This window comes from Callospermophilus lateralis, chromosome 6 (genome assembly GCF_048772815.1).
Source record: "Callospermophilus lateralis isolate mCalLat2 chromosome 6, mCalLat2.hap1, whole genome shotgun sequence".
Classification (NCBI taxonomy): domain Eukaryota; kingdom Metazoa; phylum Chordata; class Mammalia; order Rodentia; family Sciuridae; genus Callospermophilus; species Callospermophilus lateralis.
The window spans coordinates 30,857,273-30,884,043 of NC_135310.1; the positions used below are offsets into that span (position 1 = coordinate 30,857,273).

The 26,771-nt window shown below is 35.7% G+C and overlaps 1 protein-coding gene across 2 annotated transcripts in view; it reads right to left on the minus strand.

Annotated features, from left to right (window-relative positions):
* Pde7b (phosphodiesterase 7B) overlaps positions 1-26,771 on the minus strand; it is a 310,149-nt gene that overhangs the window by 24,065 nt on the left and 259,313 nt on the right. For both annotated transcript variants that reach the window (XM_076858226.2, XM_076858227.2), the window contains 5 exons: positions 19,718-19,869; positions 17,472-17,535; positions 15,290-15,385; positions 13,195-13,295; positions 11,824-11,955 (listed from right to left, as the gene is read on the minus strand). In XM_076858226.2, coding sequence (XP_076714341.1) covers positions 11,824-11,955; positions 13,195-13,295; positions 15,290-15,385; positions 17,472-17,535; positions 19,718-19,869 — 545 coding nt within the window. The remainder of the gene's footprint in view (positions 1-11,823; positions 11,956-13,194; positions 13,296-15,289; positions 15,386-17,471; positions 17,536-19,717; positions 19,870-26,771) is intronic.

The following is a 26,771-nucleotide window of genomic DNA, read 5'->3' on the forward strand; positions in this document are numbered from 1 at the left end:
TAGCTAACAGCAATACACCACACAACACAGATTTTCAAATTAATTCGAGAGTCTATTTGTCAAAGAGATTCTGGCAGAGTTGCTGTCATACAAGGTAGCTTTAAACTGCAATCCTTCCCCCCATTTATTGGACACTTTCTTTGATTAAAATACTTGAAGTGATGTTGATAAACTGAGTCTGGTATATATCAGGCATCAGAAGTACAAGAGGATACAAGAAGGGAAAACAAAACCAAACAGGAACATAGTCTGGGTCTTCATTTTTAATTGCTTGTGAAAAAAGATGCAAGACTCCAGGAGATATGTACTCTGCTGAGCTGTCTCCTAACAAGTGGTCTCCTTGGTAACCCTCCAAGAACCCCAGCTCAGAAAACCTTTGAGGAAGAGAGGCATCTTGAGACCTTGGACCTTGAAGAAATTATACCACTGCCTTGTTTAATGCCTGTTTGAAGATATCTTTCTTTCATTTCACCTGTCTCTTCCCAAGACATTGATCTCAGAGCAAGGAGTGTGGATTTCACTTGTAGTTCACTTTGGCAGGCCTGAGTTCAAATTAAGACCCTCAGAAACGTGGGGAAACAGAAAATCAGATTTGAGTCTCCTTTCTAGAATTTTAGCAGTGCTTGCACAGAATACCTTTTCTCTTGTAGAAATTGTGAGGTTATGCATAATCTTTTACACATGATCATTAGAGGCGAGGTCATAGGACCATGTGGAAGGAATAAGTCTCCTGGCTCTAACTGACTCATGTTTGTGGTTCAGAATCATTAAGAATAAAAAGTGGAGACCACAGTGGGAGCTCAGGCCTGGCCCAGATCCGCCCACACCAAGACACGAGGGACCCAGGCTCAGGGAAGGTCCAAGTTCCCTGCGCCCCACCCGGAGCCCAAGCCTAACCCACTTCCATCTTGGGACACTGCAGACACCATCATAGCCTTCCCTAAAAAGTAATCCTTACCCTTTCGATAACAGACAGGGTCTAAGAGCAGCTGCATCTCAGAGCAGGCATCTCAAAGACAGTGTAAGGCCCCCCCCTTCAGCCCCATCTTTGTGAGACATTGCATCCATCTTGGGGAACCTCCACTATTACCTCAAGTTACCCCAGCTGTTGCCACCACCACCTTTAGTTGCAGTAGCATCCTTTGAGGGACACCAGCAGGGTCTGGCCGCCCAACAACAAGGTGAGGTACAGACAATCTGCATGGGTACTACAAAACTATAGGGAAGAAACTGTAACATCTCGGATCCACACTGCGAGAAGGAAAGACACGTAGAGAACATGAAAAAACAAGGGAGGAAAGTGCCCCAAACAAACCAGGTCACTATAATAACAGAAACCCATGGACAGCGAAGTTGATAAAATGTCAGAGAGGGAGTTCACAAGGTTCATAATTAAAATGATCTGTGAATTAAAGAATGACCTAAATGAGCAAATACAGGCAAAAATTGATCACTTTGATAAAGAGATAAGAGAGCAAATACAGGTAGCAAAAGATGACTTCAAGAAAGAGATAGAGACACTGAAAAAAACCAGTCAGGAATCCTTGAAATCAATGAAACAATAAATCAAATGAAAAACTCAATAGAAAGTGTAACCAACAGGCTAGATGACTTGGAAGAAAGAATGTCAGATAATGAAGACAAAGTATACAATCTGAAAAATAAAGTTGACCACACAGTGCAGATAGTAAGAAACCATGAACAGAACATCCAAGAATTATGGGACAGCATCAAAAGACCAAATCTAAGAGTTATTGGATAGAGGAAGGCACAGAGTTTCAAAACGAAGGAATGCACAATCTCTTCAATGAGATAATATCAGAAAAATTCCGAAGCATGAAGAATGAATTGGAAAACCAAATACAAGAGGTTTACAGGATCCCAAATGTACAAAATTACAACAGATCTATACCAAGGCACATTATAATGAAAATGCCTAGCATACAGAATAAGGATAGAATCTTAAAAGCCACACGAGAGGGGCTGGAGATATGGCTCAAGGGGTAGCCTGCGTGTGGGCCCGGGTTCAATCCTCAGAACCACATACAAACAAAGATGTTGTGTCCGCTGAAAACTAAAAAGTAAATATTAAAAAATTCTTTCTCTCTCTCTCTCTCTCTCTCTCTCTCTCTCTCTCTCCAGCTTAAAAAAAAGTCACAAGAGAGAGGAATCAGGTCACATATGAGGGGAGATCAATTTGTATCTCAGCAAATTTTTCAACTCAGACTCTCAAGGCCAGGAGATCATGGAACAACATATACCAAGCTCTGAAAGAAAATGGATGCCAACCAAGAATCTTATATCCAGCAAAATTAAGCTTTAGATTTGACAATGAAATAAAAACCTTACATGATAAACAAAAGTTAAAAGAATTTACAACTAGAAAGCCTGCACTACAGAACATCCTTGGCAAAATATTCCACGAAGAGGAAATGAAATGAAAAACAAAAATGAAAATCAGCAAAGGGAGGTATTACACTAAAGAAAAAAACTAATCAGAGGAGAAAACAAGTCAACTTAAATAGCAAAAATAAACAAAAATGGCTGGGAATACAAATCACGTCTCAATAATAATCTTGAATGTTAATGGCCTAGATTCACCAATCAAAAGACAAGGACTAGCAGATTGGATCACAAACAAACAAACAAAAAATCCTCAGCAATATGCTGGCTCCAAGAGACTCATCTCATAGGAAAAGACATCCACAGACTGAAGGTGAAAGGTTGGGAAAAATCATACCACTCACATGGACTGCAGAAGCAAGCAAGGGTTTCCATCCTCATATCAAATAAAGTAGACTTCAAGCTAAAGTTAACCAAAAGGGATAAAGAAGGACACTACATACTGCTCAAGGGAGCCATATACCAACAAGACATAACAATTATGAATATATATACCCCAAACAATGAAGCATCTATGTTCATCAAACAAACTCTTCTCAAGTTCAAGAGTCAAATAGACCATGACACAATAATTTTGGGTGACTTTAACACACCTCTTCCACTCCTGGATAAAAGGTCTTCCAAAAAAAAAAAAAAAAAGCTGAATAAAGAAACTATATTCAAGAATACAATCTTAGACTTAACTGACATATATAGAATATTTCATCCTTCAATGAGTGAATATAGTATATTTTCTTCTCAGCAGCACATGGATCCTTCTCTAAAATAAATTATATTTTATATTTCTAGATTATATTTGTCACAAAGCAACTCTTAGCAAATATAAAAAAGTAGAGATACTACCCTGCATTATATCAAATGATAATGGAATGGAATTAGAAATCAATGATAAAACAAGAGATTAAAAACTACTCCAACACCTGGAGACTAAATAATAATGCCATTGAATGAACAATGGGTTGCAAAAGACATCAAGGAGGAGATTAAAAAAAACTTTTTATAGGTGAATGAGAACACAAATCAACATATCAAAATCTCTGGGACACTATGAAGGCAGTTATAAGAGGAAAGTTCATTGCATGAAGTTCATTCTTTAAAAGAAGAAAAAGTTGACAAATAAGCGACTTAACAATACAACTCAAAGCCCTAGAAAAAGAAGAACAAATCTACACCAAAAGCAATAGAAGACTGGAAATAATTAAAATCAGAGCTGAAATCAATGAAATTGAAACAAAAGAAACTATTGAAAAAATTGACAAAACAAAAAGTTGGTTCTTTGAAAACATAAATAAAATTGACAGACCCTTAGTCATGCTAATGAAGAGGAGAGAAAACTCAAATTACTAACATACATGATGAAAAAGGATATTTCACAACAAACACTACAGAAATACAGAAGGTAATTAGAAATTATTTTGAAAACTTGTACTCCAATAAAATAGAGAATATCAAAGGCATTGACAAATTTTTAGAGTCATATGATTTGCCTAAATTGAATCAGGATGATATACACAATTTAAACAGATCAATTTCAAGCAAGGAAATAGAAGATGCCATCAGAAGCCTACCAACCAAGAAAAGCCCAGAACTCAGCTGTGTAGCTGAGTTCTACAAGACCTTTAAAGAAGAGCTAATACCAATACTCTCCAATTTTTTTCAGGAAACAGAAAAAGAGGGAGCACTTCCAAACTCATTCTATGAGGCCAATATCACCCTGATTCCAAAACCATGCACACATATCAAAGAAAGAAAACTTCAGACCAATATCTCTAATGAACAGATGCAAAAATTCCTAATAAAATTTGGCAAATCAAATACAAAAACATATCAAAAAGATAGTGCACCATGATCAAGTGGGATTCATCCCAGGGATGCAAGTCTGGCTCAACATATAGAAATCAATAAATGTAATTCATCACATCATTAGACTTAAAGATAAGAACCATATGATCATCTCAATAGATGCAGAAAAAGCATTCGACAAAATACAGCACCCCTTCATGTTCAAAACACTAGAAAAACTAGGGATAACAGGAACATATCTCAACATTGTAAAAGCTATCTGTGCTAAGCCCCAGGCTAACATCACTCTAAATGGAGAAAAATTGAAAGCATTCCCTCTAAAAACTGGAACAAGACAGGGATGCCCTCTTTAAACACTTCTATTTAACATAGTTCTTGAAACACTGGACAGAGCAATTAGATGAAAGAAATTGAAGGAATGATGGATAGGTAAAGAGAACTCAAATTAACACTATTTGCCAACGATATGTTTCTATACCTACAAGACCAAAAAATTTCCACCAGAAAACTTCTAGAACTAGTAAATGAATTCAGGAAAGTTGCAGGATACAAAGTCAACACCCATAAATCAAAGGCATTTCTGGATATCAGTGACAAATCCTCCGAAAGGGAAAAGGGGAAACTACCCCATTTACAATAGCCTCAAAAAACAAAAACAAAAACAAAAACAAAAACAAAAAACAAACAAACAAAAAAAACCAAAAAAAAAAAAAAAAACCCAAAAAACAAAAAACAAAAAAAAAAAACTTGGGAATCAACCTAACATAAGAGATGAAATACCTCTACAACAAAAACTACAGAACACTAAAGAAAGAAATTAAAGAAGACCTTAGAAGTTAAGAAGACCTTAGAAGATGAAAAGATCTGCCTTGTTCTTGGATAGGCAGAATTAATTTTGTCAAAATGACCAAAAGCACTATGCAGATTTAATGCAATTCCAATCAAAATCCTAATGACATTCCTTATAGAAATAGAAAAAGCAGTCATGAAATTCATCTGGAAAAATAAGAGACCCAGAATAGCTAAAGCAATCCTTAGCAAGAAGAGTGAAGCAGGTGCCATCACTATACCAGACCTTAAACTATAATACAGAACAATAGTAACAAAAACAGCAAAGGTATTTACACCAAAATAGACCTGTAGACCAATGGTACAGAACAGAGGACACAGAGACTAACCCACATGATTACAGTTATCTTATATTTGACAAAGGAGCCCAAAACCTCTATTGGAGAAAAGATAGCCTCTTCAACAAATGGTGTTGGAAAAATTGGAAATGCATATGCAACAAAATGAAATTAAACCCCTGTCTCTCACCATGTACAAAACTCAACTCACAGTGGATCAAGGACCTAGGAATTAAACCAGAGACACTGAGTCTATTAGAAGAAAAAGTAGGCCCAAATCTCCATCATGTCAGATTAGGCCCCAACTTCCTTAATCAGACTCCTATAGAGCAAGAATCAATAAATAGGATGGATTCAAACTGAAAAGTTTCTTCTCAGCAGAAGAAACTATCAGTGATGTGAATAGAGAGCCTACTAATTGGGAACCAATTCTTACCATACACACGTCAAATAGAGCACTAATCTCTAAAATCTTCAGAATTCAAAAATCTTAACACCAAGAAAACAAACAACCCAATCAATTAATGTGCCAAGGAACTGAAGAGACACTTCTCAGAAGAAAATATACAATCAATCAACAAATTTATGAAAAAATGTTCACGATCTCTAGCAGTTAGAGAAACACAAATCAAAAACTACCCTAAGATTTCATCTCACTCCAGTCAGAATGGCAGCTATTAAGAATACAAACAATAATAAGTGTTGGCAAGGATGTGGGGAATATATTCATTACTGGTGGGACTGCAAATTGGTGCAGTCAATATGGAAAGCAGTATGGAGAATCCTTGGAAAACTTGGAATGGAACCACCATTTGACCCAGCTATCCTGCTCCTCGGTGTATACCCAAAGGACTTAAAAACAGTATACTACAGGGACACAGCCACATCAATGTTTACAGCAGCACAATTCACAATCGCTAAACTGTGGAATCAAACTAGATGCCCTTCAGTAGATGAATGGATAAAGAAAATGTGGCATATATACATAATGGAATATTATTCAGCATTAAAAGAGAATAAAATCATGGCATTAGAAGGTAAATGGATGGAGGTGGAGAATATAATGCTATGTGTAATTAGCCAATCCCAAAAAACCAAATGCCGAATTATTTCTCTGATTTAAGGATGCTGATCCATAATATGCTGCAGGGGTAGGGTGGGAGGATTTAATGAACACTAGATAGGGCAAAGGGGAAAAAGGGAGGGAGGGACAGGGAGAGGGAATACGGGTAGGAAAGATGGTGGAATGCGATGGTCATCATTACCCTAAGTAAATGTATGAAGACATGAAGGATGTGACTCTACTTTGTGTACAATCATAGATATGAAAAATTGTGCTCTATATGTGATATGAATTGTAATGCATTCTTTTATCATATATAACAAATTAAAACTGAAAAAATTAAAAAAAGAGTAAAAAGTGGTTAAAAATGCTGACCCACTCTAAGTGCCTGCAGCAAATGATTAAGAAAATGATCTAAGTTTCTGCAAGACAGAATGCAATACATATAATATTTCATGAAACAATTAACTATTCATTATAGTGTGCCCTGTCACTAGTTAATATGTAATTAGACTCTTATCAAAAAGAATTAAATTTTAAATTGAGCTGAAAGTACAATATCATCACTTTACAATAGCATCAGATATGATATTGTAATAACCAATATCATATCTGATTTAATACCTACTTTGTGAATTGCTGATCCCACCTTAACTTTGTATGTGGTTGGAGGGTGGAGGGATAGAAAGCAAATTTTTTTTTTTTTCTCCTGGGGGAACGTAAATCTCAGTTCTATCTTTCATATTTTTCTTTTCCTCTCTGTCTTCCCTGACTCCTGGACTGCTTCCAGTCTGGTGAGCGAGGCGCCAGGTGGAAGGGCCTGCAATGCCTTCACATTGAACTTAGTTGGCATTTCAGCCAGGGAATGCAGCCCAGATGGCAGACAATGGGAGGGAGCCCTCTGACCTGGCCTTCACTCCTGCTCCCTCTCTTTATCTCAGGCAGAAGCATAAGCTGGATGTTACACAATGATCTTATTTATTAAGCTAAAAGAACACAGTCAACAAGAAGAGGGAGAGGAAGCCTTCTTCCATTTTATCTCATTTATAGTGAGTCTGGATGGTAGCAAAGTCACGCACAAGGTGTTCCCAAAGCCAATAATTCCTGGCACATCCTCTCTATAGTATTGGTGTTGACAAAATTTGTGTGTGAGTGTATAATTTTTTTTTGTGTGTGTGTATGTACATATACATGTATAAGTTTATTTTACTCATTACCATGGTTCCAGACATTTTGTGAATCTATAACTTATTTTAAAATTTGATGAGAGGTATAGATCTTCTCCCTAGAAAGATGTGCATATGTATATCCTATGAAAATTTGGAAGTTTTTTCCTGAAAACCCATTCATGTCTCAAATGATAGGCCTTTGATAGGCTTAAAGGCTACATTTTCAAAGATATTAAAAAATTACATGTTGTAAAATATTTTTCTCACTTCATATATTATGTAATATGATTTTTTTCCTTTTAAATTGAGAACCTGAACAATTATGTTACTTCCTCATCTACAACTTAATGCAGAGTGCAGATTTCCTGACCTGCAGGGTGAGGTGGAGCATGCCGATTTGGGAGGCTGAGGCAGGAGGATCATGAGTTTAAAGCCAGTCTCAGTAAAAGCTAGACAATAAGCAACTCACTAAGATCCTGTCTCTAAATAAAATTCAAGAAAGGGATGGGGATGTGGCTCAGTGGTTGAGTGTCCCTGAGTTCAATTCCTGGTGCCCCCCCCGCCCCCCCCCCAAATTCCTGACCTAATTCATGTCCTTGTAAGGGAATCAGCAATTTCTACTAAAGAGAGAATATATACTTAATTGTGAGATGCCCAAGATACTGATTTGAGAGCAGGGGAGTTTGACAGTAGAACCACATTCAGTTGGAGGCCACAGAGACATTCCATTTTCAGTTACTCTGGAATTGCAAGTTTTAATCCCTGAAAGTAACCAGCTGATGCTGCCTCTATGTCTTTTTTCATTTCAGCTGTTCAAAATATTACCCATACTTGAAGGCCTTCCTTCATCATCCCTTCTCAAAAAAAGAAAACACTTGCAGAATCAATTTCCCTCTCCATTCTGTCTTTCCATCACATCTATTTGTAACTAAATAATTTACTTAGCAAAATAGTTAACCCTCTCGTCTTCTTCCTCCCTTGAAGGAGGATCAGGAGGAGGGCTCTTTGTGTCTTATACACAGTAGGCCAACAGTATGAGTTGCGGAGGTGGAAACAAAAGTTTGCGTTCTAATCCCAGTTCTGCCACTAATTAGCTTAAATTTCAAGTATCACTTTTCTTTTTTTTTAAGAGATAGATATGATACTAGCATGCATTTCACTGAGCTATTGTAAAAATTATGTATTATAATACATAAAAAAGTACTTAGTATAGTGTTTGGATTATAGTAAGCGTTGCACAAATATTGGTTATATAATTTGTTGGCAGAATTTTTTTATTATTTGTTTTTTGTGTCATCATTTTAAGTTATTTTTTGATTGACACATAATAGACATTTATGGAGTACAATGTGATGTTTTGATACACGTATCTATCCATAGTATAATGATGAAATCAAGGTGATTAGCATATTTATTACCTTAAATCTTTATCATTTTTTATGGTGAGTACATTCAAAATCCTCTTTTCTAGCTATTTTGAGATACACAATCTGTTATTATTATGGTATTTCCCCTACTATACAAAAGAACATTAGAACTTTTTCCTTCTATTACTTTATCTGTTGATCAAATTTCCCCATCCATTCTGCCCTTACTGTCCCCAAACTCTGTTAATCACTATTCTATTCTCAACTTCTATGGGATCAACTTTTTAGACCCCTTATATAAGTAAGACTATGCAGTATTTGTCTTTCTGGACTGTTTGTTGTTGGTATTGTTGTTGCTGAAAAAGGGTCTTGCTGTGTTGCACAGGCTGGTCTTGAACTTGTGATCCTCCTGCCTTTGCCTTCTTAGTAGCTAGGATTATAGGCATGTGCCACTGTGTCCAGCTTGAACAGATTTTTAAAAAATTAAATTAAATAAATTTTTATTGATACTTAAAAACATAAAAATTGAACATATCGATGGGTACCATTTGATGTCTCATGAACAAAAAATTTTAGAAGGAATTATCTTTATCTTTTTGGAATGGTAAATAATAAAAAATAAAGGTGTCATAATTTTTTTGGATGAAATTGAAATCTCAGTATTTTCAGATTTTTTAAAAATAATTTTTGTATTTAATCTATTAGTCTCAATCTAGTTTCAGCTTTTATTCCAACCAGCTCTGGGATTCTAGAAGTGTCTTTATGGCTTGCCTCTAACACTGTCACTAACACTGAAAGACAGGGGTCTTAAGTCTCCAAGAGATTCTAAGATGAATTAAGCAGGTGACTGATAGAGAAAGTATCTTGAATATAGTTTTTGAGACCTCTACTCCAATTTCTCCCTCACCATTATCTTTCCTAACAGGGACCAGGCCAGAAAGCTCACATGGATAAATTCACTTCTGCAAACAACAGTAGCTCACTTATGGTAGTGAGTTACTCACCTAAAGAACAGCACAGGTATTTACTCTTCAACGAGTTAAAAAAATTGTTTTTATTTATATATGTACCTTTACCTAACTCCTCAAACTCCTTTCAAACTAATGTTATGTTTCCTTGGATTTTGCTCATTTTGAGCATGTGAGTTGGAATAAATGTTAAAGGGCAAAGATTTTATTTCATTTGGCTTTGTATTCCTAGTGTATGTATACAACAGATAGTTGCTGATTAAAACTAGATAATACTACATGTTGCATTGAAAAAATTACAGAGTTTGGTTGTACTAGATGGCTTATTTTTAATAAAGAGATTGAAATAAAAATTATCTGAACTTCAAAAGTTTGAGTTAGAAATATATTTTCTGAGAAAATCTTTAGTATCAGAGTCAGATAGATTAGAGTATCATCTCTTTCTATCTTTTTTGGTATTCAGTTTTGTTAATTATCAGTGAGGACCTAATTTTGCACTATTAATAAAATTCTCCATTTATTTTCTTGTTTTTATGTCTTTAACATCTGTCATATTTCTTTCTGACATCCTGTCTAAATGAGAATTCATTATGTGTTTTTAAAAATACTGCATGTGAAAGCACAGCTTTGTAACTCCTATTTTTTTGTGTCAATAGCAGTGAATATTCTCTTAAATTTCACTGATATGATATACTTGATAATGAGAAATTAGAATTATGAAAGTACATACATGATATGGGAAGCAATCAAGCATCAGAATTTGTTGATTGATTTCCCTTGCCTAGTAACAGGCATTTGAAAAAGTCAATGTTGACAGCAATAGAAAATCTGCATGTGGGTTCTCAGGATAGTCATTCATTTTTTTCTCCATAGTCAAATGTCTGTTTTCTTAAGCAATAAATTTAGCTTCTGAGATGGTTTGGAAAAATTAGTTTTAGTTTTGTATTTCTCTTTGTTTAACTTTCAGCTCATCATGGAAGGCTTTCTTAGTCCTACCATTCTGCTCCTGGACCTGGCCATGTCAATCCCAGTGCCAGATGCTGGCCGATAGATCCAGGGGGCCCAGCATTGAAGGACATGCCAGGTGGACCTAAGCCTTGGAATGCCAGTTCCTACTTTTGCCCAAAGCCAATCAACTGGATGAAGAGACTTTTCTCTATGTTACAATAGTGTTTTACTGGAAATAAATGCATCCCTAAGCTGAAGAGTTTTGTTTAATATAGCTGTTCTATGGAGATCTGTCAGCACTCAATTTTTTTTTCAGCACTCAGTTTTTTTCCCCCAAAGATCTACTAACATTGAGATAAATGACTCAGTAATATGGAATGATTTTGCTAATGACAATTGAAGATATCAGAAGAACCACACTGAAAACTTTGAGAGTAATTCAATTCTGATATAGGATTTAATATCTGATACAATATCATAGGTAAATATTCTTAAGCCAACCAGTTCATGCTGTGGAACTGTTTTATAACACAAAGTCTACCTTTTGCCTTTGATAATAGATCTTTGACTGGAGGTCAATAAAGTTCAGAAATGGTTCCAGAGATTCAAGTTCAAATTCGGATTATAACTAGGAAATAACTATGGAAGCTCTGTAAGAACTGGCTTCAGCTGTTCATTCTGAACAAGGCAGCCTCCATAGGTGCAGATATACTTGGACCATGATAAATTAGGTTCAGGGATCCTGTTCAGCTTAAGACAATCAGTTTGGAGCAAACTGAATTCCTTGACTATCTTTGTAAATCAATTTAATCTCCCTTGGGGTATATATTGGACCTATTTCAAACTCATGTTCTTTGGATGTGGTCTCCATCCCTGAGACTGGCCTTGAATGAAGGCTGTCTCCAAGGGTAAGATTCAGCCTCATTCCCTGGCTATTGATCATACTGTGTCTGCCTCCACATTGGGCTCACTTACCTGATACAGGTTGGCAAGATGGTGGTTAGTTTTGATCAAAAATGGCTGGTTCACCCCTGGGTGGTCAACATCATGTGCTGCTGCAGCAAGTAGTCCAAGCATGATGTCCAGAGGTGTGAGGAAGCTGGCCAACTGTTAAAAAGTCAAATTGGGAGACTGACTATTATGCTTGTACAAATAGGGTGGCATTGTTTTTGGATAAATCAAACAGAATGAATCAGTCTTGTCAGCCAGATCTTTATCCTGTGAGGTATTCAATGAGATGACATGCACCTGAAATTGCAGGGAAAAAAAAGGGCTACGTGGACAATAATTGAGTAAGCTCAAATTGTGCAGAGCATTCAGGTATTCTCTTTTTGCTTCTACCACTGTGTTTTGTTTTACTTCTGTAATGTCTTGGCTTGTTGGCAGCATTGCTACCTGGTGGGCAGGGAGGAGGCAAGGAAGAGACTAAAATGAGCCTTACTCCTAGAGAAAGCAGTAAGTGAAGGAAATAGTTGAAGACAAGATGATGGTCACCCTTAAAGAATCATTTGTATATTTCAAGTAATATATTTTTACCACTTGTTTGAAAGAAATTGGCTGAATTGTCAAATTTGCATGCTTCTTCATTGTGCAACACAGAGGGGAGGGATATGTGAGAGTCTTTAGTTTTTTTTGTTTAGCTAGAAAAATAAGGAGAATGGGAATCCAGTACTAACTTAAAAAAATGCAACTGTATGATTTATTACAACTTTTAAATTTCTTACAGATTAAAAAGTGAAATAATTAATGTCTTTGGGATATTTTACAGGTGTGAGGCATTTACCCAGCTTTATCCCAAGAATGCTTATTTGGTATCTGCATATTTAGTGGTTGACGTTAAAGCACATGTATATTTAGTGGCTTGTTGAAAGTGATTGAAGTAAACCGTTAGACTGAAATATCATTTTCCAAAAACATCAAGAAAGTTCATCTTATACATTTTATCAAAAAACTAAATTTTACATAGTGAAGAGTTATCTAGATTTTGGGTAATGAACATTGTTATAATGCTTTCAATTTTTAACTTTTCATTAGCTTATTGCATCACAGCATGCTTGCTGAGAGGTCTTTTGGGTTCACAGGTTTTCTTGGGCCCTGAATTCAGGATATCTATTTGGCTCATTAAAAAATGAAAGGAAACCTCAGAAAATTTAATTCCTTTTCATGAATATTAAAAGATTTCAAAGTTGATACCTCGACTTTATTGTATTCATATTGTGAATGACTAATTTTCTAGTATCCATTTTCATTCATATTGTGAATGTTCAGAAATGCTGGGTAATTTAGAGTTTGGGTAGTTTACTTGGCATTCCAGATGTCTGAAGGGGCAGCTGGGACTTGCTTTACCTTTGGCTCTTTCAGGTAGCAGTGCATGGCCTGGGTGACATCAGCTGCATGAACAGCATTGTGATACGGGTTTTGGCCGTGGTAATCCTCTTGAACCATGACTAGGAGGTAAACAGATAACTCAGTCAGCTAAAATCAAAACAAGAATGGCTTCCTCCATCAGAATTATTAACGGTGCTTTTTGCTTAAAAATATCAGTGCCTCCAAAATGTGTAGTGTGGGGATCCTTTGAAAATGAACGTGGTTTGCAAGCCTGGCAGTTCTACTGAGTTGTTTATAGTGTAGAGGAGGGGGGAAATAGGATTTGCGAGGCCCTTGGGATTTCTCACCTCCTTCATAAATCACCCCTTTCTGGCATTCATGAAGGCTCTCATTCATAGGAAAAATAAATATGTAGGAAAAGGACAACTTTCTTTCACACCATAGTTTATTTAAGTTTGCTGCCCTTTATGAATAATATGCCATAAATGGAGCTTCCTTTCAGAGCCCTGGTAGCATTGGACTTCCTAATATCTAACAATTGTGTTACTGCTTGAATAACAAATACAGACCAAGCAAATCCTTCATGTAGAAATTCAAAGTACTGCATTGATTCAATACCTCCTTGGAGATATTTCTCCCTTATTCAAGGAAGCTATCCTCTTCCTTGCCCTCCAATCTAATGCCAGGCTTAGAATGCTCTGGAACCAAATCAAATGAGAGACAAGGCAATTTTAATTTGTTGTTACAGAAGCCATTAGTCTGCTGCATCTGATAACCAAAGTGATTCTTAAGATGAAATGCAGTCAGAATGTATATACTTTCCAGATTTGCAAAGCATTCTCTCTGGCTGTGCATTCTGGTATTAATTTGGTTGTCAAAACTGCTTTTATTTATTTATTTATTTATTTATTTATTTATTGCACGTTTTCTGGGCACATAAATGTGTCCAAAGAATCTGTATCTCCCTTTTTAGATAAAATTATTTGCCCACTACTTTGCTCAATCGATTTAAAATACAACCAGTCAGAGGTTATTTATATTTCTGGAAAGGAGCTATTTTGTGGCTTATTTTAAATATTTCTGTTATACCTCATATACCTTTTATTCATCAGGGTTGTTTACAATCATATTTAAACCATGATGCCATCACTTATTATCTATAGAGGGCACATTACTTGACCACAGTTTCCTCCTCTATAGAATGGGGATAATAATAGCTCTGAGCTCAAGGTGTTGCTGTAGGAGTCAATGTGTTAATACAGCAGGTCCTTGGAAGAGGTCTCAGAAGATGGAAGCACCTCGGAAGGCTGGCCGTTGAGGCTGCCATTATTTTACTCTAGATGGCATTTAGTTAGCTTCCAAACTCAACGTGCAGCCATGTGACAAGTCAAAGCCAGAAACACATGAAGTGTCAGAGGAAAACCATTTGTGATTAGAAATCTGCCCTGGATAATTCAGTGACAGATAAATAAGAATATGTACAAAGTGAGGCTGCTTTTTGGTAAAGGTGGTGGCAGGGTTGAGTGGACATATGAAGGGCTTTCAAGTTAGAAAGTCAACTGATCTTCCACTTTCTAGCCATTGGCCTTGGGAAAGAGATAAATCTCACTGTACATCTTCTTAACCATGAACCAAATAGGGACAGTAATAAAAAATAATTTCTAACTTTTGGATTTGTTCAAATAGCTAGAGGTAATTACCTAACAATTAATTACCTAACAAATAATTACCCATAATGAGTGCTACATAAATAGTCATAATTTTTTTAAAGCCTTTTGAAAATTGTCAGCAACTCATCTTCTGATTAGAATTTTTTGTGGTATACACAACAGGGGTTTTGATAACACATGAGCAGATTAAAATCATCTTTGACAGCTATATGGTTTTCATGGTTTTCTTTGCAGATTCTTAATCTCTAGTAAATGTAACTAATGAGGTAAACAATTTCTCAATGACTTGAGATGGGTAAACTATATTTAAAATAAAGATTATTTAAGATAAATTTGAGGCCTTTATTCACTGTGTTGTGGTTCTTGCCACTTTATATTACAGTATTATGCACTGTCATTATTCATGGGAATGGGAGGTAGGAATGTGGAAAGAATAGACTTACCTAAAAACCTGTGTAAAGTCACCATGTCCAACTTGAAATGGTGAATGAGTCCATGGGTGTTGAAGAGGTGGCACAGCAGCGTTACCAGGCTGTTTCCTAGAGAACAGTCACCTGCTTTAACTTATTTTTATCACTACTACATGCTAAAATTGATACTAAGATCCAAGGTAGATCTTTGTTAGAATAATTTTCTTTGTTAGAATCATTTCCCCGCTTTGGATTTGAAATTATTCAAGTATATTAGATATTATCACTGTGATCTGGTCCTAGGTTTTCTCTTATTATACAAATAAAATTAGCTCAGACCTTCTCCCTTATACCAAAGACAATGAAAATATTAAAAGAAGGACTATGCCTAATGAAGTGTTGGGTACATACACATGTGTGTGTATCTTTTTTAAAATACAGTTGGTGGCCACTTGAAGTGTGCCTGAAGTCACTTCTAATCGATGCTTACATTCACAGGGGAATGTAATATCAAAATGCTTAATAGTCACAGCTTATTCTTCTTCCTACAGAACATCACCCCAGAGGGATTGGGCTATATTTTAGAACTCAAGCCAACAGAGATGCAAAATTGAACCTATAATAACATAAACATTCAAGAAATAATGCTTAATAATAATGATTTTGAACTTTAAAAGCATTAGTTTATTTAAGAATTTGAAATGGACCAATAAGATGCCTTCATGTCTTAAATGGAAAATTAGGTGTTGCCTAAGCATCTCTTCCAGGGTACCCCATTCAATGGGGTCTCTGCAAATTTTATTGTCTTTCAGTTATTTCAAAACTCTCAAGTTAGAGATAATTGATAGCATTGCAACTGTTTCTTGTTCATAAATTTACAAATGAAATTAGTCCTGTCAAAACTGATTTTCTCCTCCCAAACTCCCCCACACCAGTTATTTGTAAATTATTTTCAGCATTTCTCATTACATTTATGTCTGTAGTTCTCTGAAATCTCTCTCTCTCTCTCTCTCTCTCTCTCTCCCTCTCCCTCCCTCCCTCCCTCTCCCTCTCCCTCTCCCTCTCTCTCTCTAAGGATAGGGTCTCTCTATGTTGCTCACAGTGATGGGGGGAGGATTCTCTATGTTGTGTCCAGGCTGGTCTCAAACATCTAGGCTCAAAGGATCCTGCCTCAGCCTCCCAAGTATCTGGTATTACAGGTGTGCATCATCGTTCCCAGCTGAAGTCTCCTTTTGAATTAGTTGTAACATCTTACTGGATTTCTTAATTAGTTGAGTTAAATAAAACCTTTGATATGCATTCATTTCCTATTTCTATGGCAGTCTTGATTATATTCTTTTAAACAAATTCCATTTTAAAAGTTCCTTTTATTCACAGTTAATTTAATTTTCTAGTATCCATTTTCAGTTGATTTGAGCAAAGTGACATGCTAGATGGTGGGAAGCATCCCTATATGGTCTATTCCCTTTCCACAGTGTAAGTGTGTTTTCTAAATAATAAAATAGTGAGAAAACCATCTGCAATGACTTCAAGCCCAAGTTTGGTAGATGATAGGACATAGCAACATCAGCATTAACTGTGATGATTTTCACTGCCTCCCTAAGCTTATCAACATTTTTTTTTTAATGGGCAGTTGAAAACACAATAGGATTTTAAGGAAGACCTTTAAAGGCACAAGTATTTAAGAAATGAAACCATTGGGAATGTTTACTTTCTCTTTAGATGCAGCCTTAACATCTACATTTTCTATTTAGCCACTGTTTTCTTGGGAGGACACCAACATGTTTGGACAACACCTGCAATGCAACAGACTCTGCTTACCTAGAAACACTGCAAGGGCCTCTCCCTGGGAGGGTCAGCACTGATGAGAGGTGCCTTTGTGCTTCCAGTTTTCATCAACTAACAATGAACTTCCTACTTCTGGATGTGGCCAAAGTGTTCCGCAAGGAAAGAATCTAATCTGTGGTTTCCTAATTCCTTTGGGATCATCAAGGTCTGAAGGAAACTGTCCTAAGATTCTAGGCTAAATTCAGTCCTTATTCTTCAACTGAATTAATTTTCCCATGCCCTGATCTTTCTGGAGTGGCTGTAGATTTATGAAAGTGAGGAAAGAAGGGAAAAAGAATAACAGCGTTTAAAAATAAAATTTGTTTCTCATGAAACGAATCCCACTTTATGGTGTGTATTTTAGTGAGAATTCTTTTGGGTAGCTTACCATTTGTCAAGCGATCAAACAAGAAAATGTCAAAGTCCCACATTCCCACTTTGGAGAGCATATGCTGAAAAGGCAAACAGAAAATAGCACCAAATGAATCACATCGAGACTCAAACATTTACTTCGAGACACAGTGAATTAAACAACTAAAAAGTTAGAAATAGCACATTACTCTCTATGTGCAACTGGCTTGGAGTAAATCAAATCTCACTTTACCCACTAATGACAACTCAAGGGACAGGCTGTGGAGTTAAAAACTACCTGGTTCAATGATAGCCATGTCTCTTTCTGGCTGTGGGATGTGGGTCACATTTCCTTAACTTCTCTGTGTCTCCCTTTCTGCATTTAAAAAATGTGGCAGATAATTCTCTTTCAGAGGGTCGTCATGAGGCTCAAGTACAGTCACACTGTGCTTGGAACACTGCTCATTCATAATGAATACCTGTGTTGGCGTGTAAAACTGAATTTCAGCGAAGTATCTACATCACAAACACTATGCATTGAAGGGAAGAGGTTTACAACACAGTTTTTAAAAATGAAAGTATTTGCTGAGCACATTATTTCGCTCAATGTGGACTGAATGTGAAATTAACCATTGTACAGGAAAGTTTGGGTAATTGAACGTATTGCATAATCTAAAGGCCTATTTCAATGCAGACTTATCATTCTATTTTTCTTTTTAAAAATAACACATGCTTGAAATTTGATGGTGACACAAAAACTGGAGTGCTGATTTTGTCTTTAGTATAGTTCTGAAACTATACTCACCTCTCTTCACAGAGCCCTGACTCATGTAAGGACCAACTCCCCCTCATTTACCTGCCCCTGAATGGCTTCCCCAGTGTCCCACAGCAAAATCCAAATACCTCGCAAAGCCACTAAGACCTTCATGATGTATCAGAAAATTGAAGGGATTTTTGAGGTCTAAATTGAGTGAACTTTTTATCCAAATCACATGACCTCTGATACCCAAATTTCTGGTTTACTGTTCTCTCTACATCTCAAAGTCACCCTTTTTTGAAATGTGGCTGTTCTGAGAACGGAATTCCCCAAGAGTACTCTGTCACTGATGCTCCAGTGCTGGGGTGCTTTGTCTTGCTTTCTCTTCAACTAACCAACTATTCAACCATTAATCAACCAAATAATTAACAACGAACTGACCCACAGACAAACACACACATACATACAGATGTTCACCCAATCTCAGTCCATTTTTTTTTTCTTTGTAGACCTAATATTGAGAATGATTTTTCTGGAATTACTTGCTGCTAATTTTTTAATAATATATATTAATCATTATTAATTCTTTCTTTCTTTTTTTTTTTTTTTGGTACTGGGGATTGAACCCAGGGGTGCTTCACCACTGAGTGACATTGTCAGCCCTTTTTAATATTTTATTTGCAAACAGGATCTCTTTGAGTTACTTAGGTCCTAAGTTGCTTAGGGTCTCTCTGAGTTGCTGAAGTTGGCTTTGAACTCATGATCCTCCTGCCCCAGTCTCCAGAGCTGCTGGGATTACAGGCATGTGCCACCGTGCTGGGCTAATAATATAGATTTCGTAATAGTATGTAGATAGTATAATAGAGCAAGTAAGCTATTTAAATTCCTTTGGCAATTTAGGCTTATTTTTGTTTCTAGATTGTCATTAGTTTTTACCTCAGTCAGATCAATGTAGAGAAAAAAATAGTTAAAGTTATTAAAAATTATTTGAATGAACTAAAAACAATAAAAGGGATAATGCGCCAAGTTAATACCCTAATGTGGAATTGAGAGTGGTTAATTATTGAGTTATTTTCAGTGTCCCTATTACAAGAGATAATTAAATGGATTAGAAAATTTAGTAATTCCCTCATTAGTAATCTAGCAGTCCAAAATTCTACTTAGTGTTGTGTGAATATTTTTTGTACATTTATAAGAATGAAAATAGCTAATGTGTCAAGCATGAGAATACTAAGTGTATAAACATGTTTTACCTCAGGGCTAGGAGTGAAGCTCAGTGGTGAGGTTTGTACTTAGCTCACATGAACACCCCTAGAAAACATGCTGGCATTACTCCTAAGAGCTGAGTATAAAATTACTTTCATTTTATAATTGATGGGAAAGTCCAGATGTGTTGAGTAACTAACCTAGAGTCACAGAGCTCCTCTGAAGCAGAGTAGAAATTTCTCACCCCCAGGTATTATTAGCTGAGACAGAGGCTCTTGGCTCTGACCCTCTGCAGGTAGTCAGAGGGGTAACCAGCTTACCCGTGCTTGTCCAAGGTAGTCTTCATCCAGCAGGTGGAGGGGGGCTTGTGGTATGATTCCACGAAGCAGCCTCGATGCATGGAAGTATCTTTGGAAACTTAACAGTCGTTTCACCTTTTTCTTGGTGCCAATTTCCCCTGAGTGTGTTGTATCTATGGAATCAAATGCAGAAGTTCATATATTTAAAAAAGAGCCTATTTTCTCCATTATGTAAAAATATAATATACAAAAAAGGAAAGAAACTTAAAAGATCCTCTCAATACTTTGAGGGCTAAATTGAATTAAATGTGGTCTATTTAAATCTACATTTGAAATTCTAGATCATAAGTAATATTTTATATGTATGGTGTTTATTAAAATGTCAAGATATTTCTGAATGTACTTTTGGAAAACATGAAATACATGAATTAAAGACATTTTTTTGTTGTTGTTGATGTTGGTATGTTTAGTAAGTGAAATTCACATACTTCTGCATACATTTGAAATGGGAAGTTTTGCTTTTTTTTTTTCCTGCTACATTGGAACTGAGGCTCAAAAATATAGATCAAGTTCTCACCCTATTCTCTCTCCAGTCTGATGAACCCCTTCACTTAAATTAGGATAGCCATGAGAAAAATGTTTCTTAATGTCCCTGGAATATCTTTAGCAAAGAAATCAATAATCTCAGAGCTAAAGTGATCTAAATGCCCCTTCAAGAAGCAAAGAGGATGCTTGCTTTTCTAATGGAGTGTATCCTCTTCTATTGGTCCCTATAAATGTCTGGCAGTAGAGATATTTTAATATTCTTGTCATGTGTACCTCTCCAAACTTGACTGTCAACATCATGACGATCGTCCAGAAAAGTGCCAGGCATGTAATTTGAATATCTGGCAAGATAGTTCTTACCTCAACGGAAATTCTGAGTCACTCTAAGGCCACCTAAGTGACATCTACTGCCAATTTTGGATGTAGAGTCAATTTAACACTCTTGTAGGAAAATGTACAGCTCATATATAAGCTGATTTTGGTTTGTGTCATACCTTCTCCCATCTCTTCTTTTGCTCTATGGAACTCAAAATTATAACAAATGCCAGAAACAGAGGAAACGATGGCACTCCCTAATGGCAGTGAATGACCAACATTGATTCATTATGTAGGTTGTATCATGCATGCAAATACATGATTCAGAGATGGCAAGACCTACTCTTCTCAGGAACTGCTACCTGAATGAAATTAATTTTTATTTTAAAATGAATCTAGAGACCAAGAAAAGAGGCAGATATGTACACAAAGAGAACAACCAATAAAAAAAATAAAAATAAATAAATAAAAAAATAAAACTAAAAAAAAAAAAGAAGTAAATAGAGTACCACTGAAGTTGTGTTTAGGCACACATCAGTATTAAAAATGGTAGACATGGACTCCATTCTGCGGGTGGCTTCTCACTCATTTCCATAAGTTTATTAAATCAAAGTACAGAATAAAGTGGTTTGTTCTTTTATTTAAAAAATTGAGTGCCTGTGTTCAGTGTGGATGTAGAGGAGAGAAAAGGGGAGAGTGAGAGATGAAGTCTTAGATCAAAGGAGAGCATGAAGATGATATATTTTATTAGCCTTTCTGTGGAGCCATGGCAAAGTTTTATGCAGAAAAGTGGTAAGAACAGTCTTATGTTTAAACAGGCCATCCTGGCTTCTGTGTTGAGGACTGATTTAAGAAAAAGTTTAGATGCAGAAAGATCTATTACTTGACATAATACAGGAGAAATGGCTGCTTGGACAATGGTGGTAACATTGGAGGGAAATGGAGTTCCTTGGGAGCCCAGTGAGGAAATACAACAAGGATCCAGGAGTGATCCTAAGTATCTAATGATGCTAATTCATCAGGTATGATGAGGACTAAGAGCTGACCATGAATTATATACTTAAAAAGAGCATGTTTCATTGCATGCTTACAAGCAACAACTCTCTGGTAACGATAAACACATCTACACCCAGATTTTGTTTTTTAAATACGATTTCTCACTAAGAGCGATCAGACTGCATTGGTAAAGTGGCCATTTTTAGGACCGGAACAGCAAATGGACAAGGTGAACTGTAACATCTTGTTATACCAGAAAAAAAGGGATACCTTAAAAAATGCTGCAATTATTTAAAAATAACAGAGGAAACAAATTTTAAGAGGCCCCTCTGAGCAAATATGGGAATATTAGAGTCACAAAATAAATAAGGAAGAACATGTTATAAATCATTGACTGAAATAAGAACTAACAAGTCCATAGAGATAGTAAGCAAGAAAGTGAATAAATAAGAAGGGAAAGCTCTTTTTTGCAAAGAGTGCCAACTGAAAAGTGTAGAAGAAATAATAGAGCTGGAAAATTGCCATTTTGCAGACATTATAGTAATAACTGAATCAGGCCAGAATCCTTAATGGATACTAAAGTTATTAAGGGAAATTTAAAAAGCAGTAGGATAATTACATAATATCAAAGCATCTCCATGCAATGACTTATTAATTAGAGAGGAAAAAATAGTCACTTTATAGTGGACAAATGTAGAAGGGGCACCAATCTTTACTAAGTATTCAACAGTCACCAATAATGGGAGAAAGTGACATTATGCACTTCCTGATGTGAAACACTAAAGAAACATCATGGATAGAGTGTTCCTGCCCCAGATGTACATCTAACCCCAATAAAGAGGAAACACAGAAAAACCAGGTTGAAGAAACTCTACAAAACAATTGGTTTGTACTCTTAGAAAAATGTCAATGTCATGAAACATAATGATAGTGTCAGGTATTATTTCAGAATAATGGATAACAGATTATTTCAGAATAATGGATAATAGTGTACTAAATGTAATGTGTGATCCTGAATTGGAGACTGGATCAGAGAAAAATGTTCATGAAAGACATTTTAGGATAATTTGTGAAGTTTAAATATAGACTTATGCAAGAGATAATACCATATTTATATATTTCTTAAATGTGATAACTGAATGACACAGATGAATGTCCTTATTCTTTGAGAAATACAGGTTAAAATATTTAGAGGTAAGGGGGCATGATGTATAAAACAAATTCTCAAGTGATTAAGGAAAAAATTTATAGCAGTAGGAAAATATTGTAAAATATAATAATTGGTGCATATGGAAAAATAGTATGTGACTTGTTCCATTCTTGACAATTTTCTACAAATTAAAAATTATGTTTAAAACAACATCAAGGGGCTGGAGATGTGGCTCAAGCAGTAGCGCGCTCGCCTGGCATGCGTTCGGCCCGGGTTCGATCCTCAGCACCACATACAAACAAAGATGTTGTGTCTGCCGATAACTAAAAAAATACATATTAAAATTCTCTCTCTCTCTCTCTCTCTCTCTCTCTCTCACTCTCTCTTTAAAAAAAAATAAAACAACATCAAGTACAGTCAACTCCTGCAAGGAGTTTTACTGAGCTGGAGAATAAGAAATGGGATGATAGTTTCATATAAAAGGAAATCCATTCTTTCAATAAATAAATGAAAACAATTATTCCTATGTTATATATATATATGCTTGGAAATGAACCCACAGGCACTCAACCAGTGAGCCAGTGAACCACATCCCCAGCCCTTTTAATGTTATTTAGAGACAGGGTCTCACTGAGTTGCCTAGAGCCTCACTAAATTGCTGAGGCTGGCTTTGAACTCTTGATCCTCCTGCCTCATCCTCCTGAGCACTGGGATTACAGGCGTGTGCCACCACACCCAGCTCCAATATATTTTTTCTTGACAATTATTCAGAAGTGACGTGAGATAGCCATTGGTAAAGATAATAATATGTACTTTTCCTATTTGGGGGTCATACATAAAACTAAATGAAAAAAAATCCTCAAGGTAACTCCTTAAAGGAGGAAAAACATGAAATAATGCCAAAAAAACTATGTTCATTTAAATCAGTATTAATTTTTACTAATCACTCAACTGTAATTTGAAAAGCATTTTTGTGCTGTGTGAGATAATAAAAACGAAGAATAAGAAACTGAAAATGTAGCTGATAGGAAAAAAAATCCATAATGAAAGTATCTGAAAGCAGATCACCATTCTGTATAACTGTACTAGGTACTACTCTTTTAAGTATTGAAATGTGTCATCAATCATTGTATAAGTTCTGACATCTTTGTTTCTGAAAGGACTTTCTGTGCATAGCTAGCATACGTACTTTAGTAATTAGGAGTATGATCATGTGCATTGCTGGATTAAAAATTTAAATTATTAGTTAAGCTAAGTCTTACAGATAGCCCAGCTAAATTCAGCTCAGGAAAATCTATGGCATCTTAGTAATGTATCTAGTAGTGAAAGTGAGATTCATATGATAAAAAATCATTATTAGCCAGGCACAGTGGCAAATGCCTGTAATCCCAGAAGCTTGGGAGGCTGAGGCAGGAGGATCGTGGGTTCAAAGCCAGCTCAGCAAGAGCGAGGAACTAAGAAACTCAGTGGGACCCTGTCTCTAAATAAAATATAAAATAGGGCTGGGGATGTGGCTCAGTGGTTGAGTGCCCTTGAGTTCAATCCCCAGTACCAAAAAAAAAAAAAAAAAAAAAAAAAAATCATTACTTAGAGGCATTCATCTTTGTTTGGATTTATTGTTTCATGGTCTCCAAATTCTCATTTGGAATAGTTACACAAAGGTGCTCTAGAATGTTCCATTGCCTCATCTATGTAAGCATTGACCCTAACTGTGAAATTCATTTTCTGTCCACTTGTTCCTTTATGAATATTACAAGTATGTACATATTAACACATTTTTGCACTACTCTGGTACTAATTTTAGGGTTATGAAGTTTGTATTGGCTCTGCCAGTATGGTAATTTTTAAAATTTACAAGTTGGAGTTGGCTTAAGCGCAAAATAGGTTCATAAAAATTATTTTCATTTTTTTTGAGTACCTTCTCTATGGCATATTCTCTTTATAGGGGATGATAAATGTTAGTACTAGGAGAAACTTTGAACCTGGTATAAATACCTGAGATTTTGTTTTTAAAAGCTATAAGTATGCCTATATGATGAGGTCCTTTCTGTCAACTGTATACCTGGTTCCTTGAATAAGATCAATATCAACTATTCCTAAAGTAGAGTAGCTAGTAATTAGTGCAAAAGACTCTCAGGTGATACCAAAGACAAAGAAAGCTTTATGTGTAAGTGAAGAGAACTAGCCTCAAGTAAATATGGAACTCCAATTACATCATCTTAATATCAGCACTTTTGAACATTAATCCAGCCAAAACTACTAAAGAGTGTACTAACAAATGCCCTATTCTGCTAATTTTTGTATTAATAATTATTGAAATTCTTACTGGGCTAGTGGATATTCATAGCCTTTTAAAATTCTTTTCTTACATAATTTTTAATATGTCATCTTGTACCATTGAGTTATTGGTGTTAATGACTATTACACTCAAGGTCAGAAACTATTTTAACAAACTCTAACTCCTGGTATCTAATGCATAATCATATAGACAATGGAAATGGTAACAAGTTTGTTAGTGTTTCCCTCTTCTAATATATGTATGGAGCTTTTGAGATCCTCTCTTCCAGATGAAGTAGGTAACAGGCTGTTGTAAACTATAGCAACACACTGTATGCATGTTTTGGAATATCATACTGTGTCCTATTAATAGGCACAATTATTACATGTTGATTAAAAAGTAAGATTAAATAAAAAATTATTGATTTAATTGAAACAAATTCAATTAGTTTATTGAAACATCACCATCAGGTGCCCCTTTTCAATAATAAGCCAATTTATAAAAGGCAAGATGATAAAACTTTAAAAATTTTTTTAAAAAAATTTGTTCTCTTTAGTTGTATATAAGATGATAAAACTTACATGTTACTTTTTGAAATAATTTTCTTGGTGAGACCCAAAATACAGTTGCAGGGCTCAGCTTATCTTGCCACTGCCATTTAATTTAATTGATCTCCATTCTAACACTCAATTGTACCCCATATGGCGCAAAGCTCGCTCTTATTCACAGGTCTGTAAGGTCTTAGAGACCAGATTCCTGTTAGTTTTCATTGGATTTCCACAATACCCTGTAAATATGTGTTGAAGAAATTAAGTTACTTTCCTGAGATGTGTGCTCTAGTCTAACTTCAAGAAGCTGAACCCTTGAAAAATAGAGAGAAATTTGCAGTTTTCAATATGCAGCTTTAAAAAGATGAGACAAAGTTAATTACTTGACGTGTCCTGACAGGAGTAGCAGGTTTGCAACATAGCTTCTTCTCACTTATTACACATTCTACTAGTTTGGGGTTCAGGATTCCTGCAAAGTTGGAAGTTTAGTGGAATTATACAGGATGGCAATTTTCTTGAAAGCCGACCCAAGAATTTAAAGGTTGAAGCAGCCTAATTTAAGATGCATTTGCCAGTTAGACATAATTTTTAAGTAGACTACTTTAAGAAATAATAAAAAAACCCCAAAAAACCAATGAAGAGGTTGTGTGTAGAAAATATGTAGAAAAATAATATTAATGGGTTTCCAGAACATACAGTGTAGACTTCTTCTAGTCTTTTTGATGAGGTGTTAAAGATGTCAGTCTCTGAATGAGACTAGTGCTCATTTCAAATTATTAAACACTTTGATTCATTTTCATGTGCTTTGAGCAAATTTCATAATTTGGTTTTGGCTGTAATGACTTCGGTATTCAAATCCACCCTTTCACAGTTTAGCATCTTCAGACACTAAAGTTTCCATTTATTCACAAAGAGAATCAACAGCCAAAAAAACTTTTAAAATAAAATACTACATCTCTTCCAGTCTCCAATCATCCATGCTCATAAATGGCCGTATTTGTTTATTTTTCCCTGTACATATTCTCAGAGTCAGAAAATGGTAGGTAGAAACTGATCACAACCCTATATTATTTGGTCCATAAGGTCATTAATTGTAGAGCTTTTCTCACATGGAGTGGGGGCAGATATATCCTTAAAACAAAGTTATTACCAATGACTTTTGAGATCCCAACTGATTAACTGAGATAAAATATAAATTCCTAAACATCAAGAGCATTTCCTAGGCTCAGATTTTAATAGAAA